The following is a 24,584-nucleotide window of genomic DNA, read 5'->3' as shown; positions in this document are numbered from 1 at the left end:
TTTCAGTACCATCTTTATGCTGATGACACACAACTATACACGTCATCCCCTGACCTTACCCCCGCTGTACTAGAGAACGCCACTGACTGTCTGTCCGCAGTCTCCAACATCATATCCGCTCTCTATCTGAAACTCAACCTCTCCAAAACTGAACTTCTTCTGCTCCCGCCTTCTACTAACCTCCCTAAATCTGACGTTTCCTTCTCCGTGGGTGGCACCATAATAACACCCCGGCAGCAGGCACACTGTCTGGGTGTTATGTTTGACTCCAATCTCTCCTTCACATCCCATATACAATCTCTTGCCCGCTCGTGCCGCTTACACCTATAGAACATCTCTAGAATCCGCCCTTCACTCACCATGGAAACAACAAAACCATCACTGACGCCCTGATCCACTCCCGCCTGGACTACTGCAATGCTCTATTAATTGGCCTCCCCCTCACGCGACTTTCCCCTCTCCAGTCTACGTTACACCGCGGCTATGCGCTAAACGGACGGCCCTAACGCAATGTGACCCTAGCCTTAATGCAGCAGCTAGGGTCGTCCATCTGGCTAATGATTACTTGGACGTGTCCGCTCTTCGCCAGTCGTTACATTGGCTGCCCATTCATTACAGGATACAATTCAGAGTAGTTGTTCTCACCCACAAAGCTCTCCACAGTGCGGCACCGCCTTACATCTCCTCCCTCATTTCTGTCTATCGGCCTAACCGACCTCTGCGCTCTGCAAATGACTTTTGACTAACCTCTGCACTAATCCGTACCTCCCACTCCCGACTCCAAGACTTCTCCCGTGCTGCACCAATCCTCTGGAATGCTCTACCCCAAGATATTAGGACCATCCACAATTTGCATAGTTTTAGGCGCTCACTCAAAACACATTTGTTCAGAGCGGCCTACCACGTTCCCTAATCAGTTATTTTGTTTGTGTGTGTGTAGCCCATTCACTATCCCCATCTATCCCCCACCCCCTGAAGACGGCTGGACCATCATTGTTAATACATCATTGTAAATACACACCTGTACATTGTATCTCCCCCACCTCATTGTAGATTGTAAGCTCTCACGAGCAGGGGCGGCTTATTGTGCTTTATTATTGTATTATTAACGTTGATACTTATGACTGTTGTGTTTGAAACTGTTAAACTGTAAAGCGCTGCGGCATATGTTGGCGCTATATAAATAAAGATTATTATTATTATTAGATGACAGATTATAGACGGATTACAGTTGTCCCCTTTCCCTCGTGGACTTGTCAGATGTTTCCATTCTGCACTGATTGCTCCATGATAGATTCACAGTAGTATATATATATATATATATATATATATATATATATATATATATATATATATATATATATATATATATATATATATTACACAGATGTGCCGTATACTCACTGTCGTGTCTACATGCTTCTGTGGGCTCTCGGTGCTGATTGGCTAGAATACAAAAACAAATTCAAAATGAACATAATCACTTGGAATAGAATTCAAAAACATTTATTCTGTATTTCCAGGAATTTTTCAATAAATTTTCAAATTTAAATTCATATCCCGTCCAGACAATCCTCTATGAGCTAAACTACCCGATAGATTTTTCTTGAACTGATACATTGTAACAAATGATCAAGACAAGCGATACATTTGCCTCATAGAGGATTATCTTGACTCGATGCATTTGTGGGAAATATAAGGTCTGAACAAAGTTTTAGCCTCTGGATGTAATGAAAAAGGACATTTTTTTTTTGTTCCTTGTCTGAAAGCAGAGATTTTGGAAAGTGGAGAAAAAGTTACCAACAATCTAATATTCTTAAACTGAATTAACCAAACTCCTCACTACTACCCTGAGGGCCAATCAGGGGGCTGCAAAATGTGTGTAATCCGTCCACCATTCTGGTAGGCCCCTGATAACATTGTAGCTGCAGATGTGTTAATTACAGGAGAACTACACCCAAAGCGCAATATAAGAGAGGGGTCTGATATCGGTTGTACCTGTAGCGTTAAATGTATCAGCCCTAGAAATGTGTGATATAAAATACTGATCCTGGAGGTTTTACTTTATCTGTCATCATTGACCACTATCGTCCACCTCTCCCCAGCAATAAATGATGGAAGGCAGACTTCACATCTTCTAGTTCAGTGTCCTGTAAGGCTACATTCACATTTGCGTTGTTGTGTGTTGCGTCGGCGACGCATCGGCGACGCAACGCACAACGCATGCAAAATGCATGCAAAACGCATTGTTTTGTGACACATGCGTCCTTTTTTTGCTTGATTTTGGACGCACAAAAAATGCAACTTGCTGCATCCTCTGCGCCCTGACGCATGCGCCGCAGTGACGCATGCGTCACAAAACGCAAGTGCAACGCATGTCCATGCGCCCCCATGTTAAATATAGGGGCGCATGACGCATGCGTCGCCGCAGCGGCGCCCGACGCTGCGTCGCACAATGCTAATGTGAACGTAGCCTAAGTGAAGCTTCTCCAGTGACAGATGAGCGTCCAGTGCATTCTATAGCTGCACAATATTGTGACCACGTTCCTGGTACAGGTGGCGCCCTCATCAGGTCATACAGAGTTTAGCAATCTGCTTTATTTTTAGTCTTGCTGATTGGACGTAGTCCAGTGTCAGATGGCCGCCCGTCATCAGCCACGATCTTCACAAGCTTGTGATTCATTTACACGGGAAATAAACAGCGAAGAAAACAGAAGAAAACAAATCCAGAGATTCAGCAATTTATGGGACAAGCTGATAATAATGTAATAAGAACCGGCCGGAAGAATAATCTGTATCATTACATGACGGGAATCTAGTGGTGCGCGGCTCACCGAGACTGTATCATACGTGCGCTTAGATACACTGGCCTATCAAATAATACCACACATCACAGGATTAGATACACAGCTCAGCAGACAGTATCACACAGGATAGGATTAGATGCACAGCTCAGCAGACAGTGTCACACAGGAGAGGATTAGATACATGGCTCAGCAGACAGTATCACACAGGAGAGGATTAGATACACAGCTCAGCAGACAGTATCACACAGGAGAGGATTAGATACACAGCTCAGCAGACAGTATCACACAGGAGAGGATTAGATACACGGCTCAGCAGTCAGTATCACACAGGATAGGATTAGATACATGGCTCAGAAGACAGTATCACACAGGAGAGGATTAGATACATGGCTCAGCAGACAGTATCACACAGGAGAGGATTAGATACATGGCTCAGCAGACAGAATCACACAGGAGAGGATTAGATACACGGCTCAGCAGAGAGTATCACACAGAAAAGGATTAGATACACAGCTCAGCAGACAGTACCACACAGGAGAGGATTAGATACACAGCTCAGCAGACAGTATCACACAGGATAGGATTAGATACACGGCTCAGAAGACAGTATCACACATGAGAGGATTAGATACACGGCTCAGCAGAGAGTATCACACAGGATAGGATTAGATACACAGCTCAGCAGACAGTATCACACATGAGAGGATTAGATACACGGCTCAGCAGACAGTATCACTCAGCTAAGGATTAGGCCTCTTTCACACTTCAGTCTTTTGGCGTCAGTCTGAAACCGCCATTTTCCTCAAATAGCGGATCCGCCATTTTTTTTGGCGGATCCGCTATATTCCCATAAACTTGCATTAGCGACGGATTGTCGTCCGTTCCATCCGCCATACGACGGATCCGTCGAGATTTGGCGGACGTCATCTAGACATTGACGGACATTATAACGTTTTTTGTCTGCGCCGAAATGGCGGTTCGCGACGGATCCGTCGTGTCCGCCATTCCATAGAATGGCCGCCTATGGGCGACGGATCCGTCGCGACCGTCATTTCGGCGGATCCGTCACCCCAATCCGCTTTTTCAATTGCGCATGCTCCAAAAAGTAGATACTTTTCCCAGACAACCCCCAAGTAACGGATCCGTCAAAAAAACGGATCCATTAGAACCGTTTTCTCAACAATTGTGACGGATCCGTCGATCCGTCACTATGTCGGAGGTGACTGACGCCAAACAACCGAAGTGTGAAAGAAGCCCTTAGATACATGGCTAAACAGAGAATATCACAAATGATAGGGTTAAAAAGCTACAAAAAAAATTGACAAGACTTCCAAGCAAAATTGCGGAATTTTTACAGCATTTTCAGAAAATCACAGCAATCAAGAAACATAATGTGAATGCATCGTGAGCCCGGTGTGAGAGTGACGCTCTCGGCGCCGGAGTTCCCATAATGCCCCTCTCTCGGAGTCATCGGTGACTTTCCTGAGCAATAAACATCAGTCGCAGTGAAGAAGATGGAACATTTTGCTCATTGTAGGGATAAATTCGCTTTGTGTCAGGGATCCACTTATCCCTGAGCGGCGGATTTCTTGGAGAACGCGCCCTCCTTACTGATATTTCTCTAATTTTCCACCATTTCTGAAACCAGTTCCATGTTCCAAAGCACAAAACGTCTGAGAAGGATCCACCCCACACCCCCCATTAATGAGAATTTCCACTGGCAACACAACATATACGGGAATCCTTCCTTGGAATATGACAACAATCGGATATTCGCCTGCACCCACAGGATTCATTGGCTCATCACGTGGACTGACACCCGTGACCGCACCACTCCCGAAAAACTCCCATCACAACTTAGAAAACAACCAAGACCCGATGGTCCCAAAATATCCCAGCAAAGTATGTGGGGCGTACAAAGAAAACAAAGAAGACGCAACACTTCTCACAGCTGAGGGGCTGTTACAGTTGTATCCAGAATAGATTGATGAATCCATCTGCAGTATAGATCGCTCTCTGATCTGATGCTTGTTACAATGTATCATCGCAGGTCAATGAATCAGGCCGCAGTCTATCGGACGATCTGGCGAAGCTCCACAGAGGGAATAAATCCGCACAGGTTCTCAATCTGTGTGTGGAAACAATGTTTCCATTCACTTATAACATGCAGAGATCTTATAAATGATGAAGGATTGAAACACAAGGGGTCCGATACACGACTGCATTCGCATTATTGCATTTGCTTTTTGCCTAGTTTTTCCGTTCTGATTATATTTAAGTCTTTTTTTCTACTTATCGTTTTTTTTGTTTTGTTTTTTCTATTTACAATTAAGACGCTTATGGCCGATTAATTATTATACTTTTTGAAAAGTTGCTGAACTTCTGCATAAATGTTCTCCTGTCTCTCCATGCACAAACGCAAGAGCCGCATGCAACAATGCAACATTTTAACGAAACAAGTGACCTGGACACAAATCGGGGCAAAGAAAAGTAAAGAGCATTGTTTGATTTTGCACAAAATTCTTGAACCTACATGCGCCATTCTGAAGAATTGGAAAGTAGCCTAACTTTTTAATTTCAATCTATTTTATTAAAAATAAGAATTGTAACAAGTATGAAGGAGTAATGGGAGGTACAGACGCAGAAATTGGTCACGCAGGACCTGCGCTAGCAAACAAAGTGATAAAAATAAGCGTCATCTTCTTGGCATCATGCAATCGATTCATTTTCAGCGACGAGGAACTTTTTCTATCACAATCTATAAATGGTCAGTAAGGCGGACACAGTACAAGGGACCGATCCCAGCCATCTTTATGGGGCAGGCTTTGAATGATTGTCGATTCGGTCTGTAACAATTACGACTTTCCACATTTCTGGGATATTTCTCAGGACTAACTTTTGCAATCCTGTGGTTACAAGACGCTGCCATCCCTGTGTCTGGGAGCATTAATCATTCCCCAACTACATAACGTCTGCCATATGTCCAGTGTTAGTAACCGCAGCCTCAGATGCCCATAACCTGAGGTCCCTGGATATCAATGGACACACGCTATCATATCCAGAGGACCCCCTTATTCCAGACATACCCCAATATAAGCTTACAAGTGAGTGCTGACAATACTTTATAGTTTATGCCCCTCTCTTCATGCCCTTAACAATTCTTCTCACATTCTACATCCTCACGGGTTGATGCCCCAGAACAGGTAATTGCCAGCTTCATAGTTTGGTGCCATTGGGGGGGGTATGCCATATCTGTTGGCCCCTATGGGGCCCTTGTAAGAAGAAGAAGGAGGCAACTTATCCATTAATAGTTTCATGGCCTCCTCTCCCAATAAGCACCACAAGCATCTGCAATCAAGATCACAACAGATCCCCAGCTGACCTGTCCAACAAAGCACACACATAGTGTAAGGGGGTAAGAGCCTGGTCCTTCTCACAAATAATTAGGAGGATACAGTGTTGGCCTTTTTTTCCATTCCGCATTTTGCTCATTTTCTCCATGTAAAATTAACATATACAATAATTATGTTTAGAAAATGTAATAAAGTTACAATTACTTTGTATCAATACAATCAAAACATTGAGAACAAATCTGAAACATTCTTCTACAATATTTGTATTTTCCTCAGCCGTCCATGCAGTTACAGGCTTGTACCACAGGGGGCACTGTTTTTCTCAGCCATCTCATTCAATGGATTAAGAAGTCAGAAGTAGTCAGGCACAGAGCCAGGAAGACCATGATCCCACAGTCACCGTATCACTGGCCCTTGGAGAGATATCAGGCATTTACCAGCACATTTGTTCAGACAGAGCCATGTCCTATCAGCCTCCCATATAAAAGCAAGAAGAGATAAGATAAACCACACATATATTAACCCACAGGACATCGAATATGATTTACGACAAGAAGTCACCAAGATTGTGGCCTAAACCTTCTACTGGAGGCAAGACGTTGGTCATTAGGCTCTTGGCTCGTTGCCACATAACATAAACATAACAAACAAACATAATAAACAGAGACAGACCGCAGACTGTGTAATATACTTTATAATAATTATATGTAGATTATAATGTGACAGCAAACCTGGGCACAGGCCAGAATCAAGGTCAGGCCAAGAAATGGTGTTCAAAGCCAAAGGAAAAGTGTACAAGTCTAAAGCCAAGAAGTGTTATCCATGATTGGATCCAGAAATGATACTCAAAACCACATCAAAAAGTGACACCCAAGGAAAGAAATATAAGGATAGGCCAAGAAGTGGTGATGTTCGAGGTCAGGATGAAAGGTGAACCTAAGGGTAAGGCAAGGAGTTATATTCAAAGCTGTGCTAAAGTGTGACCCTCAAGAACAGTCTTTTTGGTAGTGATAACGAAGAGATAATCAAGGTTAAGTTAAATAAAGATACTTTGGGCTCAGCCAAAGAGTGATTGGTACCCAATGCATTGTCAAGGAGGGATACTCGAAGATGTGCTGGGATGTGATCCTCCAGGTCAGGCTGCCAAGTGATGCTGAAAGCTGAGAAAAGCAGTGATGCTAGAGGTGTTCCCAGAGCGAAACTCGAGACCTGTCTGAAAAAATGAGGTTCAAGTCTGGGGCAAGAGTCTGGGATAAGCTGGATAGACCAAACTGGGCCAAGGTGCGATAGTAAAGCATGGGACAAGAAAGGAGAAATAGAGAAAACTAGGCCTAGTGGTGACAGTAAAGACCAGGCCCATGAATGATAGTCTAGACTAAACTAGCTTTGATATTCAAGACCTGAACAGTTAGTGAATAGCAAACTAAGAAATAAAACTCAAGACTAAGCAAAGTAGTAATAGTCAAGACCAAGGCAAGAAGTCATAATCAAGAATAGGTCAAGGAGGTATAGCGAAGAAAAGGCTATTGAGTGATAGTCAACATTAGGTCATGAAGTGATAGTCCATAAAAGGCAGAGGACTGATCAACAGGAGATCTAGGACTAATAGTTAATATCTGACTGAGGAGTCAAGGCCTTAACATGGAGTTATAGCCAAGAATACATATAATAATAGTCAAGTCCAGTCCAAGTAGTCATAGTCAATGACTAATGGTCAAATCCAACTGAAGATGAGATAGTCAAGACCAGTCCAAGCAGTCATAGTCAATGACTAATGGTCAAGTCCAACTGAAGATGAGATAGTCAAGACCAGTCCAAGCAGTCATAGTCAATGACTAATGGTCAAGTCCAACTGAAGATGAGATAGTCAAGACCAGTCCAAGTAGTCATAGTCAATGACTAATGGTCAAGTCCAACTGAAGATGAGATACTCAAGACCAGGCCAAGGTGAAAGTCAAGATCTGAACAGGAAGTGATAGTCAAGATCAAGACAAGGAACAATTGCGAACACCTGTCAAAAAAATCATAGTCAACACTGGGTCAAGAAGGTATAATCAGGACTAGGCTAAGATGTGGTAGACAAAGCCAGGCCAAGAATAGTCAAGACCTGGTCAAAGCATAATAGTGTAGGCTATAAAAATAAGTAATAGTATAGACCAGGCCAAGGAAGCATAGTCAAGACCAGGCCAATGAGTCAAGGCAAGGTCATATAGTGATAATCAAGACCTGAGCAAGAAGTGATATCCAGGGTCAGGCCAAGAAGTGATAGTCTGGACCAGGATAAAGCACAGGGAACAGAATTCAATGGATAATTCCAGTTATAACTCTTCCAAATATAATTTTAACTTTGCAGAGGACCAAAAATCCTAAATTCACAAGAGGAGATGATTTATTATTAATTTCTTAGTAAAAATACTACAAAACAATTATATTGACAAAGGTGCAGAAACTTCATTGAAAGCCTCTGTAGAGTCGCGTTAATCTCCATGAAGGCCGCTTAGGAAAGATCTTGGCCTGTTCACAGCATGAGGCAGAAGGAAACCGATTCAGACACAGACAAATGAGCGCATTGTCTCGGATTTTGGGTTATTTTTTTTTTTTACATGAGGCTACTGCACTTTAGAACTAATCTCCGTCCTGTCAACCAAGACGGTATTTTTCCATATTAGTAAACTCCACAGATCTTATCTGAAAACCTTCAAGTATACAAGAAACCCAAACTCGTGGCATTGGGATAAACACTCCGGACCCCGGGGACTTGCTCGAGTTTTTGATCTTCTGGGAGGGGGTCTTCTCACGTGCCTCGTTCCCTTTTTAGCCTCTTACATCCAATTCTTCCATTTATTTTTTGTAGGTAACCACAAAGATATTAAAATAACCCATTTGTTTGGCGGGCTGCCTTATTAAATACGGCCGCTAGGTTCCTATTGAGAACGCCTGCTGGTGCGGTCAGAGAGCTCGACGGGCTGGACTCGGAGATAAAAGCCGGACTGAGGAGTGATTTGGAAACAATTATTTAAACCCTGGGGGAAGAGAAAGTGGAGGAGGAGGGAAGATGGGAGCGTGTTGTGGTTGGAGACCGTTTTACGGAAAAGTGCCAGAGTGACACAAAAGCGTAAAAGATCGTAAAACTTCAAGAAACATCACAGTTTCCTTTTACTCCTTAAATTCAAAAAGGAAAGTCAAGCCTAAGCGATACTAGAGATGGACAAGTACTGCAAAATGTACAGGGGTACATATGACTTTTCAAATACTTCTGATTTCTTTTTATATTTCACGTGAATATAAAAACTGTAATAGTTCAGTATAAATTTTTTTTACAACACTTACAATAACTGCCTTCTTTTTAAACCAGGTAATACTTTGCAGCATGCAGTAAAGTGAAATAGTTTTTTTTTAACTAGGTTGAAATACTGACATCTAGTGGTCAATATGAAACTGCAATATTTCAGAATTCATTTTTCAAGAAATGGTTAAAAACAGCTGATCGCTTTAACAGTCACTGAAGATTTTACCTTACAGCAAGCTGTAAAATGAGATGTTTTTCTGAATCAAACCTATTGTGCTGACACCTAGTGTCCGTTATGAAAACTGCAATGTATTTCACAATTCATTCTTATATGGATATTAATGACAATATGACATATATCAGAGCATTGTTGTCTTCATTTAGCGTCATGCCGAGGACTGCAAAAAAAACTAATAATTGTGAAGGAGAAAATCATGAATTGAGAGAGGAGGAAGGGTGTGGGGGCTATTCTGATATTGGGTACATATCAGGTAATTGCTTTCTGAGCGATTCCCATATTACGATGACTATTCAATACAAACCTAGAAATTCAATTATGCTAGAAATTTGCTTTTCTGTGATATTTTCCTGCAGCTTACAAAAACAATATTCTTTTACAGCCCCATACACTGCCATACACCCCCAGACGTTCAGTTTACTATTCATAGCCCCTCTCGCCTCCAGCTGATCTGGGGGTCACTGTATTCACATGGAGAGGGGCTTAGAAGGCCTTAAAATAGCCAAATAGCCAGACAGACAGAGCTGCCCCCAGATGTGATTGTTTATGAGCTGCAACGATAATAGCCATGAAATAGGAACCTCCGCTCCTAATGTAATGATTTATCAGGTCCAGGCAGAGACTGCGCTCCGGAATCAGAGGCCATCACAAATGTTTTCTTTTGCATGATAAGTTGGAAAATTGCAAAAACCAGAGCAGGAGCCAAAACCCAGGAGAACTGGACAATAAGGACCCCCAGTGCAAGGGAGAGGGGCTTCCCAGGGCAGTCAATCACATGCACACCCTCAAAGAAGCTGCCAATGTATCTAATCCTATTTCGTGTGATACTGTCTGATAAGCTGTGTATCTAATCCCATCCTGTGTCATACTGTCTGATGATTCATGTATCTAATCCTATCCTGTGTGATACTGTCTGCTGAGCGGTGTATCTAATCCTATCCTGTGTGATACTGTCTGCTGATCCATGTATCTAATCCTATCCTGTGTGATCCTGTCTGCTGAGCCGTGTATCTAGTCCTCTCCTGTGTGATACAGTCTGCTGAGCCATGTATCTAATCCTATCCTGTGTGATCCTGTCTGCCGAGCCGTGTATCTAATCCTATCCTGTGTGATACTGACTGCTGAGCCGTGTATCTAATCCTATCCTGTGTGATCCTGTCTGCCGAGCCGTGTATCTAATCCTATCCTGTGTGATACTGTCTGCTGAGCCGTATATCTAATCCTATCCTGTGTGATACTGTCTGCTGAGCCGTATATCTAATCCTATCCTGTGTGATACTGTCTGCTGAGCTGTGTATCTAATCCAATCCTGTGTGATACTGACTGCTGAGCCATGTATATAATCCTATCCTGTGTGATACTGTCTGATGAGCTGTGTATCTAATCCTATCTTGTGTCATACTGTCTGATGAGCTGTGTATCTAATCCTATCCTGTGTGATACTGTCTGCCGAGCCGTGTATCTAATCCTATCCTGTGTGATACTGTCTGCTGAGCCGTGTATCTAATCCTATCCTGTGTGATACTGACTGCTGAGCTGTGTATCTAATCCTATCCTGTGTGATACTGTCTGCTGAGCTGTGTATCTAATCCAATCCTGTGTGATACTGACTGCAGAGCTGTGTATCTAATCCTCTCCTGTGTGATACTGACTGCTGAGCCATGTATATAATCCTATCCTGTGTGATACTGTCTGATGAGCTGTGTATCTAATCCTATCTTGTGTGATACTGTCTGATGAGCTGTGTATCTAATCCTATCCTGTGTGATACTGTCTGCTGAGCTGTGTATCTAATCCCATCCTGTGTGATACTGTCTGCTGAGCCGTGTATCTAATCCTATCCTGTGTGATACTGTCTGCTGAGCTGTGAATCTAATCCTATCCTGTGTGATACTGTCTGCTGAGCCGTGTATCTAATCCTATCCTGTGTGATACTGTCTGCTGAGCCGTGTATCTAATCCTATCTTGTGTGATACTGTCTGCTGAGCTGTGTATCTAATCCTATCCTGTGTGATACTGACTGCTGAGCTGTGTATCTAATCCCATCCTGTGTGACACTGTCTGATGAGTCGTATATCTAATCCTATGTGTGATACTGTCTTTTTTTTTCCAAATAAAATAGTATTAATATTAGTAAATATTAGCAGGAGACGACACTCACCAGCTCGTAGTTGACACGAGGAGTGCAGGGGGACGCAATCTGCAAAACAAGAACAACCAGTCAATATCACATCATTGTGTTCTGTACAATGGTTTTGTTACATCGATTAGAAGCTGCAAGATCGCGATCTGTGAGCACCAACAGGAGCAGAACTTACCCCCCAATTATCTCCAGACTGTCACCTGTCTATAGATACAGGGGCTTCTCAATAAATTAGAATATCATCAAAAAGTGAATTTCAGTTCTTCAATACAAAAAGTGAATCTCATAAATTCTATAGATAATGAGATAATGACTTTTGGGTTTTCATTGGCTGTAAGCCATAATCATCAACATTAACAGAAATAAACACGTGAAATAGATTACTGTGTGTAATGACTCAATAGAATATATGAGATTCACTTTTTGTATTGAAGAAAATAAATAAATTAACTTTTTGATATTCTAATTTTGTGAGAGGCATCTGTAGAGATATATACAGTATATATAGATATAGTTATAGATATATACACACACACACTAGTAATCACTGTTAAAACACTGTTTGTATAGTTATATGCTAAATTACATATACAATTATATACGGGATATGCCCAGGTTATACCAGTTATACATATATAATTATATACCACTTGTATTGATTAAGAATATTGTACTCGTCTTTTATTATGTATACCCCTCTTCACATGTAAAGCACTATGGAATAAATGGCGCTATAATGATAAATAATAATATACAAAGGATGCCCAGGTTATACCAGCTGTACCTATATAATTATATACAGGAGATGCCCAGGTTATACCAGCTGTACATATATAATTATATACAGGACATGCCCAGGTTATACCAGCTGTACATCTATAATTATATACAGGAGATACCCAGGTTATACCAGCTGTACATCTATAATTATATACAGGAGATACCCAGGTTATACCGGCTGTACTCTTATAATTATATACAGGAGATGCCCAGGTTATACCGGCTGTACATATATAATTATATACAGGAGATGCCCAGGTTATACCCACTGTACATATATAATTATATACAGGAGATGCCCAGGTTATATCGGCTGTACATATATAATTATATACAGGAGATGCCCAGGTTATACCGGCTGTACATATATAATTATATACAGGAGATACCCAGGTTATACCGGCTGTACATATATAATTATATACAGGAGATGCCCAGGTTACACCAGCTGTACATATATATAATTATATACAGGAGATGCCCAGGTTATACCAGCTGTACATATATAATTATATACAGGAGATGCCCAGGTTATACCGGCTGTACATATATAATTATATACAGGAGATACCCAGGTTATACCGTCTGTACATATATAATTATATACAGGAGATGCCCAGGTTATACCGGCTGTACATATATAATTATATACAGGAGATGCCCAGGTTATACCGGCTGTACATATATAATTATATACAGGAGATGCCCAGGTTATACCGGCTGTACATATATAATTATATACAGGAGATGCCCAGGTTATACCGTCTGTACATATATAATTATATATAGGAGATACCCAGGTTATACCGGCTGTACATATATAATTATATATAGGAGATGCCCAGGTTATACCGGCTGTACATATATAATTATATACAGGAGATGCCCAGGTTATACCGGCTGTACATATATAATTATATACAGGAGATGCCCAGGTTATACCGGCTGTACATATATAATTATATATAGGAGATACCCAGGTTATACCAGCTGTACATATATAATTATATATAGGAGATACCCAGGTTATACCAGCTGTACATATATAATTATATATAGGAGATACCCAGGTTATACCGGCTGTACATATATAATTATATACAGGAGATGCCCAGGTTATACCCTCTTGCTCCGTATCTCTGTATATGATGTTACGTTGTTTCCCCCATTCTCAGCAGTGGTTACACTATTATCTGACAGTCAGGTTATTAGATACATTGTATCACTGGTGCTTTATATTCTCATCACTAATAAGCCGCTTCACTTTTTACTTGAACGTTTAGAAGGTAATAGTGAATCCTTCTCACAGACATAAACTGTTTGTTGGGCCTCTGCCGGTAAACTGATCCATGTAGGGAGATTGATTTTTGGTGCAGGCGGAGGTCCGGCTCCCTGGGGCCCTCATACTGCATCCATGATAATATAAAAACAGTGTAATTTGATTCAGGTCTGGCTCTGTGGCTGGCACAGGGCTGCAGATCCGGCACAGGACTGCCAATTATCTATGCAATCTCACAGAAGACAGTACTGTCACGCCGGCTGCACAGCGCAGATCATCTTTCTCCTATCGCCCGCTCTGTTGCCGCGCCACAATGCTGCGCTATTTGTTATTACGAGTTACAATACACACACAAAACTTTATAGCTACATTTATGCTTTTTCTATTTCTAATTTTCCCATCTCTGATAGCTTTCAGTGAATGGACACATCTGTCTTCCTGGCTGTAAACTAGCCCTAATATAATACTTGTCACACCTGGGCTCTGGAACAATTGTATCCAATACTATATGAGCCAAGTTCATCCACAGCACATATTTGTCTCCTGTCCTGAGAGTTTGCAACACTGTATCAGTGCAGGTAAAATGGGTCACTCTAAAATGCATAAAACCATCAAATCCTCAGCTGTATACGACCATATTCACATGCTGCATTTTTGCTGCATTCTTGCTTCACATTTGCTGCGCTTGTGTTGTGTCTTGTACACGCTGATAAAGTTCAGGGCCCCCAAAACAATGATCCAACTTCCTTAAAAAGGCTTTTGCAGCAAAAAACTGATACCTGTGTTTTTGCACTTACTCATTGTTTCCCATGGGTGAAAAAATTGCTGCAAATGTGCAGAAAAACGATGAAAGAAGTGACCTGCTGCAGTTTTTTTTAAAAACAGACTTTTTCCAATTCATTCAGGAAAATAAAACCAATGTGTGTGCATGAGATTTCTGAACTCTGATATAGACTTTACTGGTACTGTAAAACGCAGCTTAAAATCTGTATAACAAACGGAGGCAAAAAAAAAACAAACCACGCTACAAAAACGCAATGTGTGAACATAGCCTACAGGTTGTAAGACGTTTTTTCCGTGGTTAATGGAGCAGGAGTGAGTTTGTGTGACCACCACTCCACTCACTTCTATGGGACTTATAGATAGAAGTAAATGGAGTGGTCATGCATATACATTACATGGAGGGGCTTTAGGAACATCGTTTTCACCATTAGTGGGGACCACAGTGGTCAGATCCCAGCAATCATACATTTATCAGCCAAAAACAGTAAGGCTATGTGCACATGTTGCGGATTTTGCTGCGGATCCGCAGCGGTTTTCCATGAATTTACAGTACCATGTAAACCTATGGAAAACAAAATCCACAGTGCACATGCTGCGGAAAAAACAAGCGGAAACGTAGCGTTGTTTATTCCGCAGCATGTCAATTCTTTGTGCAGATTCCGCAGCGATTTACACCTGCTCTATAATAGGAATGCACAGGTGTAAAACCGCAGGTGGAATCCGCACAAAATCTGCAAAAAATTCTGGTAAATCCGCAGGTAATCCGCAGTGCGTTTTACCTGCGGATTTACCAAAATCAGTCTGGAAACATCCGCACAACATTCCGCAACGTGTGCACGTGGCCTAACACTCCATTCTACCTCCTAATACATTAGGCTAGGTTCACATTTGCGGTTGAGTCCGCAGCGTTTCGTACGCAACCGCATGGCAATCGCTGCATTTTTTATCCGCATCAACTTCATCACGGATAAAAAACGCAACGTTTGCACGCACTTTTGCATGCGTTTGCGGTTTTTATGTGCATGTGTTTGTTGTGAAAAAATGTTTCAAGGAGAATTTCCTTGACACAAGCCACGCCCAATGGGCGTATCTCATGGGATTTCTGTATATAGACCCTTGTGCAAATGCAAGTGAACGCATGTCCTTGCCTTCCCATAGACTGTAATGCGTTGTTTTGATGCACTACTTCCGCAAGCGTCCGCATGCGTATGGCAGAGGAAATTTGACAACACAAAAATTCTAACATGGTGCGTCAGCCACGCCCAGCCGCACACCGCGAAAACACAAACGCGGGCGAACGCATGCACCTGCGTCTACAATGTTAAAGATAGGAAATCAAGATGCATGCGGATGTATGTGTCAGAAACGCTGCGGACGCAACCGCAAATGTGAAACCAGCCTTAGTGATACAATATTTAGTAATATAACAGTGATCGTTACCAAAATAAGACTTAGGGGGCAGCTTGTGCCAAGCATTGCTGCAATGATGAGCACACGCCACAAGGTGGCAATCATGTAAATATAGCTGATGCTGGATCCTTGTTATGTTATAAACTGTAAAGATTAACTTGTAATTGATACATAACATATCACACAATTACAATAGTTTCTATTAAATTACTAAAACTGACTATAATATTCATAAAAAACACGACTTGGCAGCAGATTTTATACATTCAATCTAAAATGTTATACAACTTCTAGGAAAATCCAATAATCCAGAATATTAGATAATCTACCAACTGTCAGGTCCAGTGATAACAGAATGGAACTATAATAATATAAAATATGTAATTTACAATAAACTAAGCCTAGATATGGGTGTAGCTTGAAGGAGGACTCTGCAGCTCTGATGTCTGACATGTGAGGACCACTTATGGACGGATGGACGAAAGGAAGGAAAGAGGAGATAAGGAAGGACAGAAAGGGAAGGAGGAAGGAAAGAGAAGGGAGGGAAGGAAGGACGGAAAGGGAAGGAGGAAGGAAAGGGAGGAAGGAAGGAAAGAAGGAAGGAATGAAATGGAAGGAAGGAAGGAAAGAGAAGGGAGGGAAGAAAGGACAGAAAGGGAAGGAGGAAGGAAGGTGGGAAGGAAGGAAGGAAAGAGAAGAGAAGGAAGGAGGGAGGGAAGGAAGGAAAGAGAAGAGAAGGAAAGAGGGAGGGAAGGAAGGAAAGAGAAGAGAAGGAAGGAGGGAGGGAAGGAAGGAAGGAAGGAAGGAAGGAAGGAAAGAGAAGAAGGAGAGAATTGACCTTAAAATCTACTCACATGCACTTCCTCCCATCACCACTAGAGGACGCCATATTCAGTTTATCAGATTTTCATAATCCAAGAAGTATGGTTTCTCCTTGCGGAGAGTGACATGTTAAGCATGTCGAGATGAGGAGACTTAAAGCCGCAATGCTCCTCTGGGAAATATGCAAATTGTCTCTTCAGAGAGGAAGAGGACTAGAACTCTAGTGCCCCCTATTGGAAGTAGCGATCCCATTGACTGTTAGGATTGCTACTTCCAATAGGTGGTACTAGAGTTCTAGTCCTCTTCCTCTCTGAAGAGACAATTTGCATCAGATTTTCATAGAACCTGTCTTCGTGGGGTCTCCACCTGCAGGCAGCACTCCTGTCGTGTTCAGTCCTGCCTGAGGTCCAAGAGTCTGACACCATCCGGGGCCAGAAACTAGATCTTGACGTTTAGTTATAAGGTGGATGGGAGCCGGAGACAGGAGCCGCACACGGAGTTCTGGATACACAAAGGTCAATTGTAATCAGCCGTCCCGAAACATTCCATCAGATCGAAACCGCAGGGAACGCAACAAGTCCGGGCGCCGCGTCCTGCGCAATAACAGACTATTTATAGGAACATTCCCCAATATCAAAGATGAAGGCGTCCTCCAGTGGCAAATATCTACGGTATCAATTGATGATCCGGTTGGAATTAAAAAAAAAAAAACGCCTTTTATTATCTCAACATAAGAAATTAAAAAACTGGCCACCTAAGAGAATGGCATGTATGGATGTCACATCATGATTAAGGCATCAGTTTCCATACATACCATCCTCTTAGGTGGCCAGTTTTTTTATTTCATATGTTGAGATAATAAAAGGCGATTTGTTTATTCCAACCAGATCATCCATTTATATATTGGATATCTGCAGCTTCATCTGTGATTTCTTTCCACGTCCTGGACTGGGCCGAGTCCGTGCGGCTTCACCTGATAAAGCAAGGTGCTTCGGGATGTGGGCAGCCGACTTCCACTCCCTTTCCCTTCTTTGCGTTATTAAATCCCCAATATCCTAATAAACCGGACCTCCACATAAATTCACCAAATATAGAAAAAGGACTTCGCCATGTAATATAGGGACGTTCCTGGAGACCTCAGTGAAATGAGTGTCCTGGGAGAAGTGGCGAGTGCCAACAAGCTGCTATGTATCTTTCCTCCATTGTTTCATTCTTCCATTTGGAAGATATTTAAAGGAATTGTCTCATCACAATGAATAAAGTGCTTGTAAAAACAAACCTGCAATTTACTTCTTATTAAAAACCCTGTACAATCTCAAAGAAAGGAGGGATTTTGAATACTATAGTTTATAGCTTGTTGCTTAGGCTACCGACAAACACTGCAGTCTATGAGAGGTGACCAGTTGCATACGCAATAGAGCTTGTAAGAGCTGCTGTGAAGCTGCCCAGACCGCTGCAGCCAGTCAGTCCCCTGATGGTCCCGCATTGGGAGAGTGCACAGTACAGGACAGCAATAGAACAGTGCATCACATGGATATTACAGGTGCATAGTATGGATGATGTCAGGGATTGATGACATCATATTACCTAAGGATGACATCACATGGATATTACAGGTGCATAGTATGGATGATGTCAGGGATTGATGACATCATATTACCTAAGGATGACATCACATGGATATTACAGGTGCATAGTATGGATGATGTCAGGGATTGATGACATCATATTACCTAAGGATGACATCACATGGATATTACAGGTGCATAGTATGGATGATGTCAGGGATTGATGACATCATATTACCTAAGGATGACATCACATGGATATTACAGGTGCATAGTATGGATGATGTCAGGGATTGATGACATCATATCACCTAAGGATGACATCACATGGATATTACAGGTGCATAGTTTGGATGATGTCAGGGATTGATGACATCACATCACCTAAGGATGACATCACATGGATATTACAGGTGCATAGTATGGATGATGTCAGGGATTGATGACATCACATCACCTAAGGATGACATCACATGGATATTACAGGTGCATAGTATGGATGATGTCAGGGATTGATGACATCACATCACCCTAAGTATGACATCACATGGATATTACAGGTGCATAGTATGTATGATGTCAGGGATTCATGACATCATATCACTGAAGGATGACATCACATGGATATTACAGGTACATAACATGGATGATATTGATGACAGATGAAAACAACTACTGTACTATCCATGACATCATTGGTTAATTGCATCATATATATAGTAGGAATTAAGTGGAGAACATCAAATGATGACATGCTATACATGACATTCCCAGTATATAATGTCACTAATGAATGTAAGGAAAGTGATGGCAATATGACTGCTGGATAATATAATATCAATGTTATCAGAAGATGATATCATACATTCACTGACATCACTAATAGAAAATGTCAATTAGATGCAGAGAATGGCAAATATCACTGCTAGATCACAGCAGAAAGATGGTGTGAATGACACTTCTGGTGGATGACATCACTAGATGATGATATCTACATTGTATGGATGATGTCACCAGTGTGTGAATTCATATTGATTGATTTTTTTATGTCATAACTATAAGATGACATCATACAAATAGTATGAACAATGTCAGTAATGGACGACTTCATCAGAACGGATTGGATGGCTGGCATCACTAATAGATGAATGATGTCACTACATACAAATGGATTGCATTGATGACATCACTAGCAGTATAGTATGGAGGATGTCAATAGGGGATGACATCATATGAATGCATTTTATAGATGATATCATATAGATTCCATGGATGATATCACTAAAAGGCTAGAACTGACTGTTTAGGTGGCTGTATATTGTGAGAGAATGCTGGGAGTTGTAGTTTCCCAACAGCTTTAGATCCACAGGTTGCAGACTCCCTGACCACACAGGTTTCCATTATTCCACTTCCGACTCCAAGCGTTTGATGATCAGAATCTATTTCATCCCAGTGATGGAGGCCAGAGACCCGATCCATCTGCGCTCTTATCTCTGGTGGTCGTTACATTAACACTGGTGAATATTAATAATTAATGCAGGAGATTTAGCTGATGTTATCTCTGGCCACGATGAAGAACTGGCGGAAGATGTGAGAAAACCGATATCAAACACCTAAATATAGAAGAGTTACAGAACAAGGGAGGGAAGATGAAAGCGAGAGACACAAGTCATCCAAATACTGGGAATGCTGGAAACAGGTTACTCTGTGGGGAAGAGAGGGAGGGATGGCGAGATGGAAGGAGGGATGGAGAGATGGAAGGAGGGAGGGATGGAAGGAAGGGAGGGATGGAGAGATGAACGGAAGGAGGGATAGAGAGATGGAAGGAGGGATGGTGAGATGGAAGGAGGAATGGAGAGATGGAAGGAGGGATGGCGAGATGGAAGGAGGGATGAAGGGATGAGGGATAGAAGGAAGGGAGGGATGGAGAGATGGACGGAAGGAGGGATGGCGAGATGGAAGGAGGGATGAAGGGATGAGGGATGGAAGGAAGGGAGGGATGGAGAGATGGACGGAAGGAGGGATGGAGAGATGGAAGGAGGGATGGCGAGATGGAAGGAGGGATGAAGGGATGAGGGATGGAAGGAAGGGAAGGATGGAGAGATGGACGGAAGGAGGGATGGAGAGATGGAAGGAGGGATGGAGAGATGGAAGGAGGGATGGCGAGATGGAAGGAGGGTTGGCGAGATGAGGGATGGAAGGAAGGGAGGGATGGAGAGATGGACAGAAGGAGGGACGGAGGGATGGAAGGAAGGGAGGGATGGAGATGGAGGGAGGGACTGAAGGAGGGATGGAGAGATGGAGGGATGGATGGAAGGAAGGGAGGGATGGAGAGATGGAAGGAGGGATGGAGAGATGGAGGAATGGATGGAGGGATGAGGGATGGAAGGGAGGGATGGAGGGAGGGATGGAAGGAGGGATGGATGAATGAGGGAGGGAGAGAGGAATGAGGGAGGGAGAGAGGGATGAGGGAAGGATGGATGGATGGAAGGAGGGATGGAGGGAGGGGAACGATGGATGGATGGAAGGAGGGATGGAGGGAAAATGGAGGTGAAGATGGATGGATGTGTGGAGGGAGGATGGATGGAGTGATGGATGGAAGTACGGAAGGAGAGATGGAGGGAGGATGGATGGTGGAAAGGATGAATGAATGAATGAATGGATGGATGGAGGTGGATGGAGAGAGGGGATGGGTGGACGGAGAGAGGGAGGATGGATGAACGGAGGAGATGGAAGTAGGGAGAGATTGATGGAGACAGATGTATGGATGGAGGTTGAGATAGATGGATGGAAGGATATAGGCAGCCATGAGAGATAGAAAGATGGATGGATAAATGGAGGGGGGTAAGGATGGAGGGAGGTAAGGATGGATGGAGGGAGGTAAGGATGGATGGAGGGAGGTAAGGATGGATGGAGGGAGGTAAGGATGGATGGATGGATGGAGGGTTGAGGGAGGGAGAGAGGGATGATGGAGGGATGGATGGATGGATGGAGGGATGAATGGAGGGAGGGATAATTTCCAGGAGGACCTGAACTGTTGCTGAAACCATACAGCTCCATAAAAGCACAATATTTTCTATGACTTTGAATTCTGGATTGCTGCAGGTTTTACATTGTATCTACTTGTGGACCTGACTGATGTCCACTGACTTGCTCCCTGTGATACCGTGGTGCTGTGTCAGCTTTTTTCTAGACAGACACTTTCATAAAACCCAACTTTAAAACCAAACTCAAAAATAAAAATTTACAGAAATAAAACAAAACAAAAAAATCTGTAAAATGGAGCAAGAAGTATTATTCCTCACAGATTTCTGTCCTGTCCTATTTGACCGTGATTTTTCCATGTTCCCGTTTCTGACCCATAAGACCCTTCTGCTCCGGACGTGTTCAGATCCACTCACTGTTTCGTCACCGGTTCTGGTTCGGTGCCATGAATGGGTTAACCCGATGCCGTGTGTCTGTACATTCCCAGAGACTTCCATTCCCTCTTGCTCGTTGCTATGATAAAACCCTACCATTTATGGCCCGGTGTCCTGGAGGAATAGCCGGGCTGTGCTGGCGGGCGGCCATACACTCCGGGGGCCGGGAATATTTGTGCAACAACCTAGGCTGAGGCAGAGTTTGGCGCTGGACGCTGTTTGGACGCCGCTACATCGAAAGCGCTTAAACCTTCCCGAGCTCCTGCTGCAAGTGCTGGATTTCTGCTCCACATAAACAGATTTGGGAGAATTATTGCCGCGGCCCAGATGCTTCATGATGCTGTCAGGAGGCGGCTAATAAGTAATGGGGGCTATATAAATAGCCGTGACGTAGCCCTGAAAGCACCAAATGCTGCGGACCATGGCTGGAATAAACTTGTACTTGTTCCTGGGAAAGCTGGGTGACAACCATTGTGGCCACAATTACTGGAAGGCTTTCCCAGACCCCAGAATGGCAGCTAACGTGGGGGGAGCGGGGTTATATTCTGACTTTTTTTTTTTAGTAAATACTTGTATTCCTGATGAAATAACTATTTTGCAGAATCTTCTCTCAATGCATTGCTGAATTCCTCTCTTGTTCCTCCTGGAAAATTGTGAATGATCTTGGTATAAATATTGCACGTGTCGCCAGGGCGAGTCCAGTGTTAGATTGTGTGCAGACACTCACTGCTGACCAGTGTTAGACTATGCGCAGACACTCGCTACTGACCAGTGTCAGACTATGCGCAGACACTCGCTGCTGACCAGTGTCAGGCTATGTGCAGACACTCGCTGCTGACCAGTGTTAGACTATGTGCAGACACTCGCTGCTGACTAGTGTTAGACTATGTGCAGACACTCGCTGCTGACCAGTGTCAGGCTATGTGCAGACACTCGCTGCTGATCAGTGTCAGACTATGTGCAGACACTCGCTGCTGACCAGTGTCCTGTTATACATTACCAGGAGGCATAACAGAGGAACAAAACCGCTTTCTAAGAAAAGATGCTTCATTTTTGCTCTTTTTAAGAGGGACTTGGTTTGTTTTTTGTAAAGAAAAAAGGTTGCTAGAACGAACACAAATCCTATGGCCACATCATGTCACATTACCATAGCTGCCAACCAAGGCTCACAATGCTGATGTCGCATCATTTGGGACCGGTGGGATCTGGCTGTGCTGCGATGTGTCATTTTGACGGTTTCCACATTTTGGGTGTTTTCTTAGTGCCCCTGTGTGAAGCCGCAATGTGTGAATACTCCCCAATAGCAGCAGGTGGGGAGCTGTGCGCCATGTACAATCACAGTTCTATCGTCTCTGCCGCCTCTTTCTTCTCCCTGAATATAGCTGTAACAAATTAGCATACACGGCGGCCACACAGAAACATGGACGACATCTGCACGGTGTAATTGAAACCACTCCACTATATGAAGGAAAATAAGATTAGAAGCAGCAGCTTTACCCTCAACACAGGCAGAGGAGCCGATCAATCAGCAACGTGTGCGGTACATCTGCCAGCAACAGCGTAAATGATACAATGTAACATGCAAAGACAAGTACAGTATGTACCCAGTGACTGCACCAGCAGAATAGTGAGTGCAGCTCTGGAGTATAATACAGGATGTAACTCATGATCAGTAATGTAATGTATGTACACAGTGACTGCACCAGCAGAATAGTGAGTGCAGCTCAGGGGTATAATACAGGAGGTAACTCAGGATCAGTAATGTAATGTATGTACACAGTGACTGCACCAGCAGAATAGTGAGTGCAGCTCTGGAGTATAATACAGGATGTAACTCATGATCAGTAATGTACTGTATGTACACAGTGACTGCACCAGCAGAATAGTGAGTGCAGCTCAGGGGTATAATACAGGAGGTAACTCAGGATCAGTAATGTAATGTATGTACACAGTGACTGCACCAGCAGAATAGTGAGTGCAGCTCTGGAGTATAATACAGGATATAACTCAGGATCAGTAATGTAATGTATGTACTCAGTGACTGCACCAGTAGAATAGTGAGTGCAGCTCTGGAGTATAATACAGGATATAACTCAGGATCAGTAATGTAATGTATGTACTCAGTGACTGCACCAGTAGAATAGTGAGTGCAGCTCTGGAGTATAATACAGGATGTAACTCAAGATCAGTAATGTAATGTATGTACACAGTGACTGCACCAGCAGAATAGTGAGTGCAGCTCTGGGGTATAATACAGGATGTAACTCAGGATCAGTAATGTAATGTATATACACAGTGACTGCACCAGCAGAATAGTGAGCGCAGCTCTGGAGTATAATACAGGATATAACTCAGGATCAGTAATGTAATGTATGTACACAGTGACTGCACCAGCAGAATAGTGAGTGCAGCTCTGGAGTATAATACAGGATATAACTCAGGATCAGTAATGTAATGTATGTACACAGTGACTGCACCAGTAGAATAGTGAGTGCAGCTCTGGGGTATAATACAGGATATAACTCCGGATCAGTAGTGTAATGTATGTACACAGTGACTGCACCAGTAGAATAGTGAGTGCAGCTCTGGGGTATAATACAGGATGTAACTCAGGATCAGTAATGTAATGTATGTACACGGCGACTGCACCAGTAGAATAGTGAGTGCAGCTCTGGAGTATAATACAGGATGTA

At 42.9% G+C, this 24,584-nt stretch overlaps 1 protein-coding gene across 7 annotated transcripts in view; it reads right to left on the bottom strand.

Moving 5' to 3' along the window:
* TNS1 (tensin 1) overlaps window positions 1-24,584 on the bottom strand; it is a 374,732-nt gene that overhangs the window by 118,607 nt on the left and 231,541 nt on the right. For all 7 annotated transcript variants that reach the window (XM_077273214.1, XM_077273221.1, XM_077273217.1 and 4 more), the window contains 2 exons: window positions 11,849-11,887; window positions 1,405-1,446 (listed from right to left, as the gene is read on the bottom strand). In XM_077273214.1, the coding sequence (XP_077129329.1) occupies window positions 1,405-1,446; window positions 11,849-11,887 (81 nt within the window). The remainder of the gene's footprint in view (window positions 1-1,404; window positions 1,447-11,848; window positions 11,888-24,584) is intronic.

This window comes from Ranitomeya variabilis, chromosome 7, assembly GCF_051348905.1.
Source record: "Ranitomeya variabilis isolate aRanVar5 chromosome 7, aRanVar5.hap1, whole genome shotgun sequence".
NCBI lineage: Eukaryota > Metazoa > Chordata > Amphibia > Anura > Dendrobatidae > Ranitomeya > Ranitomeya variabilis.
The sequence above is the reverse complement of the archived record's forward strand: the minus strand, read 5'-3'. Positions and strand labels throughout refer to the sequence as shown.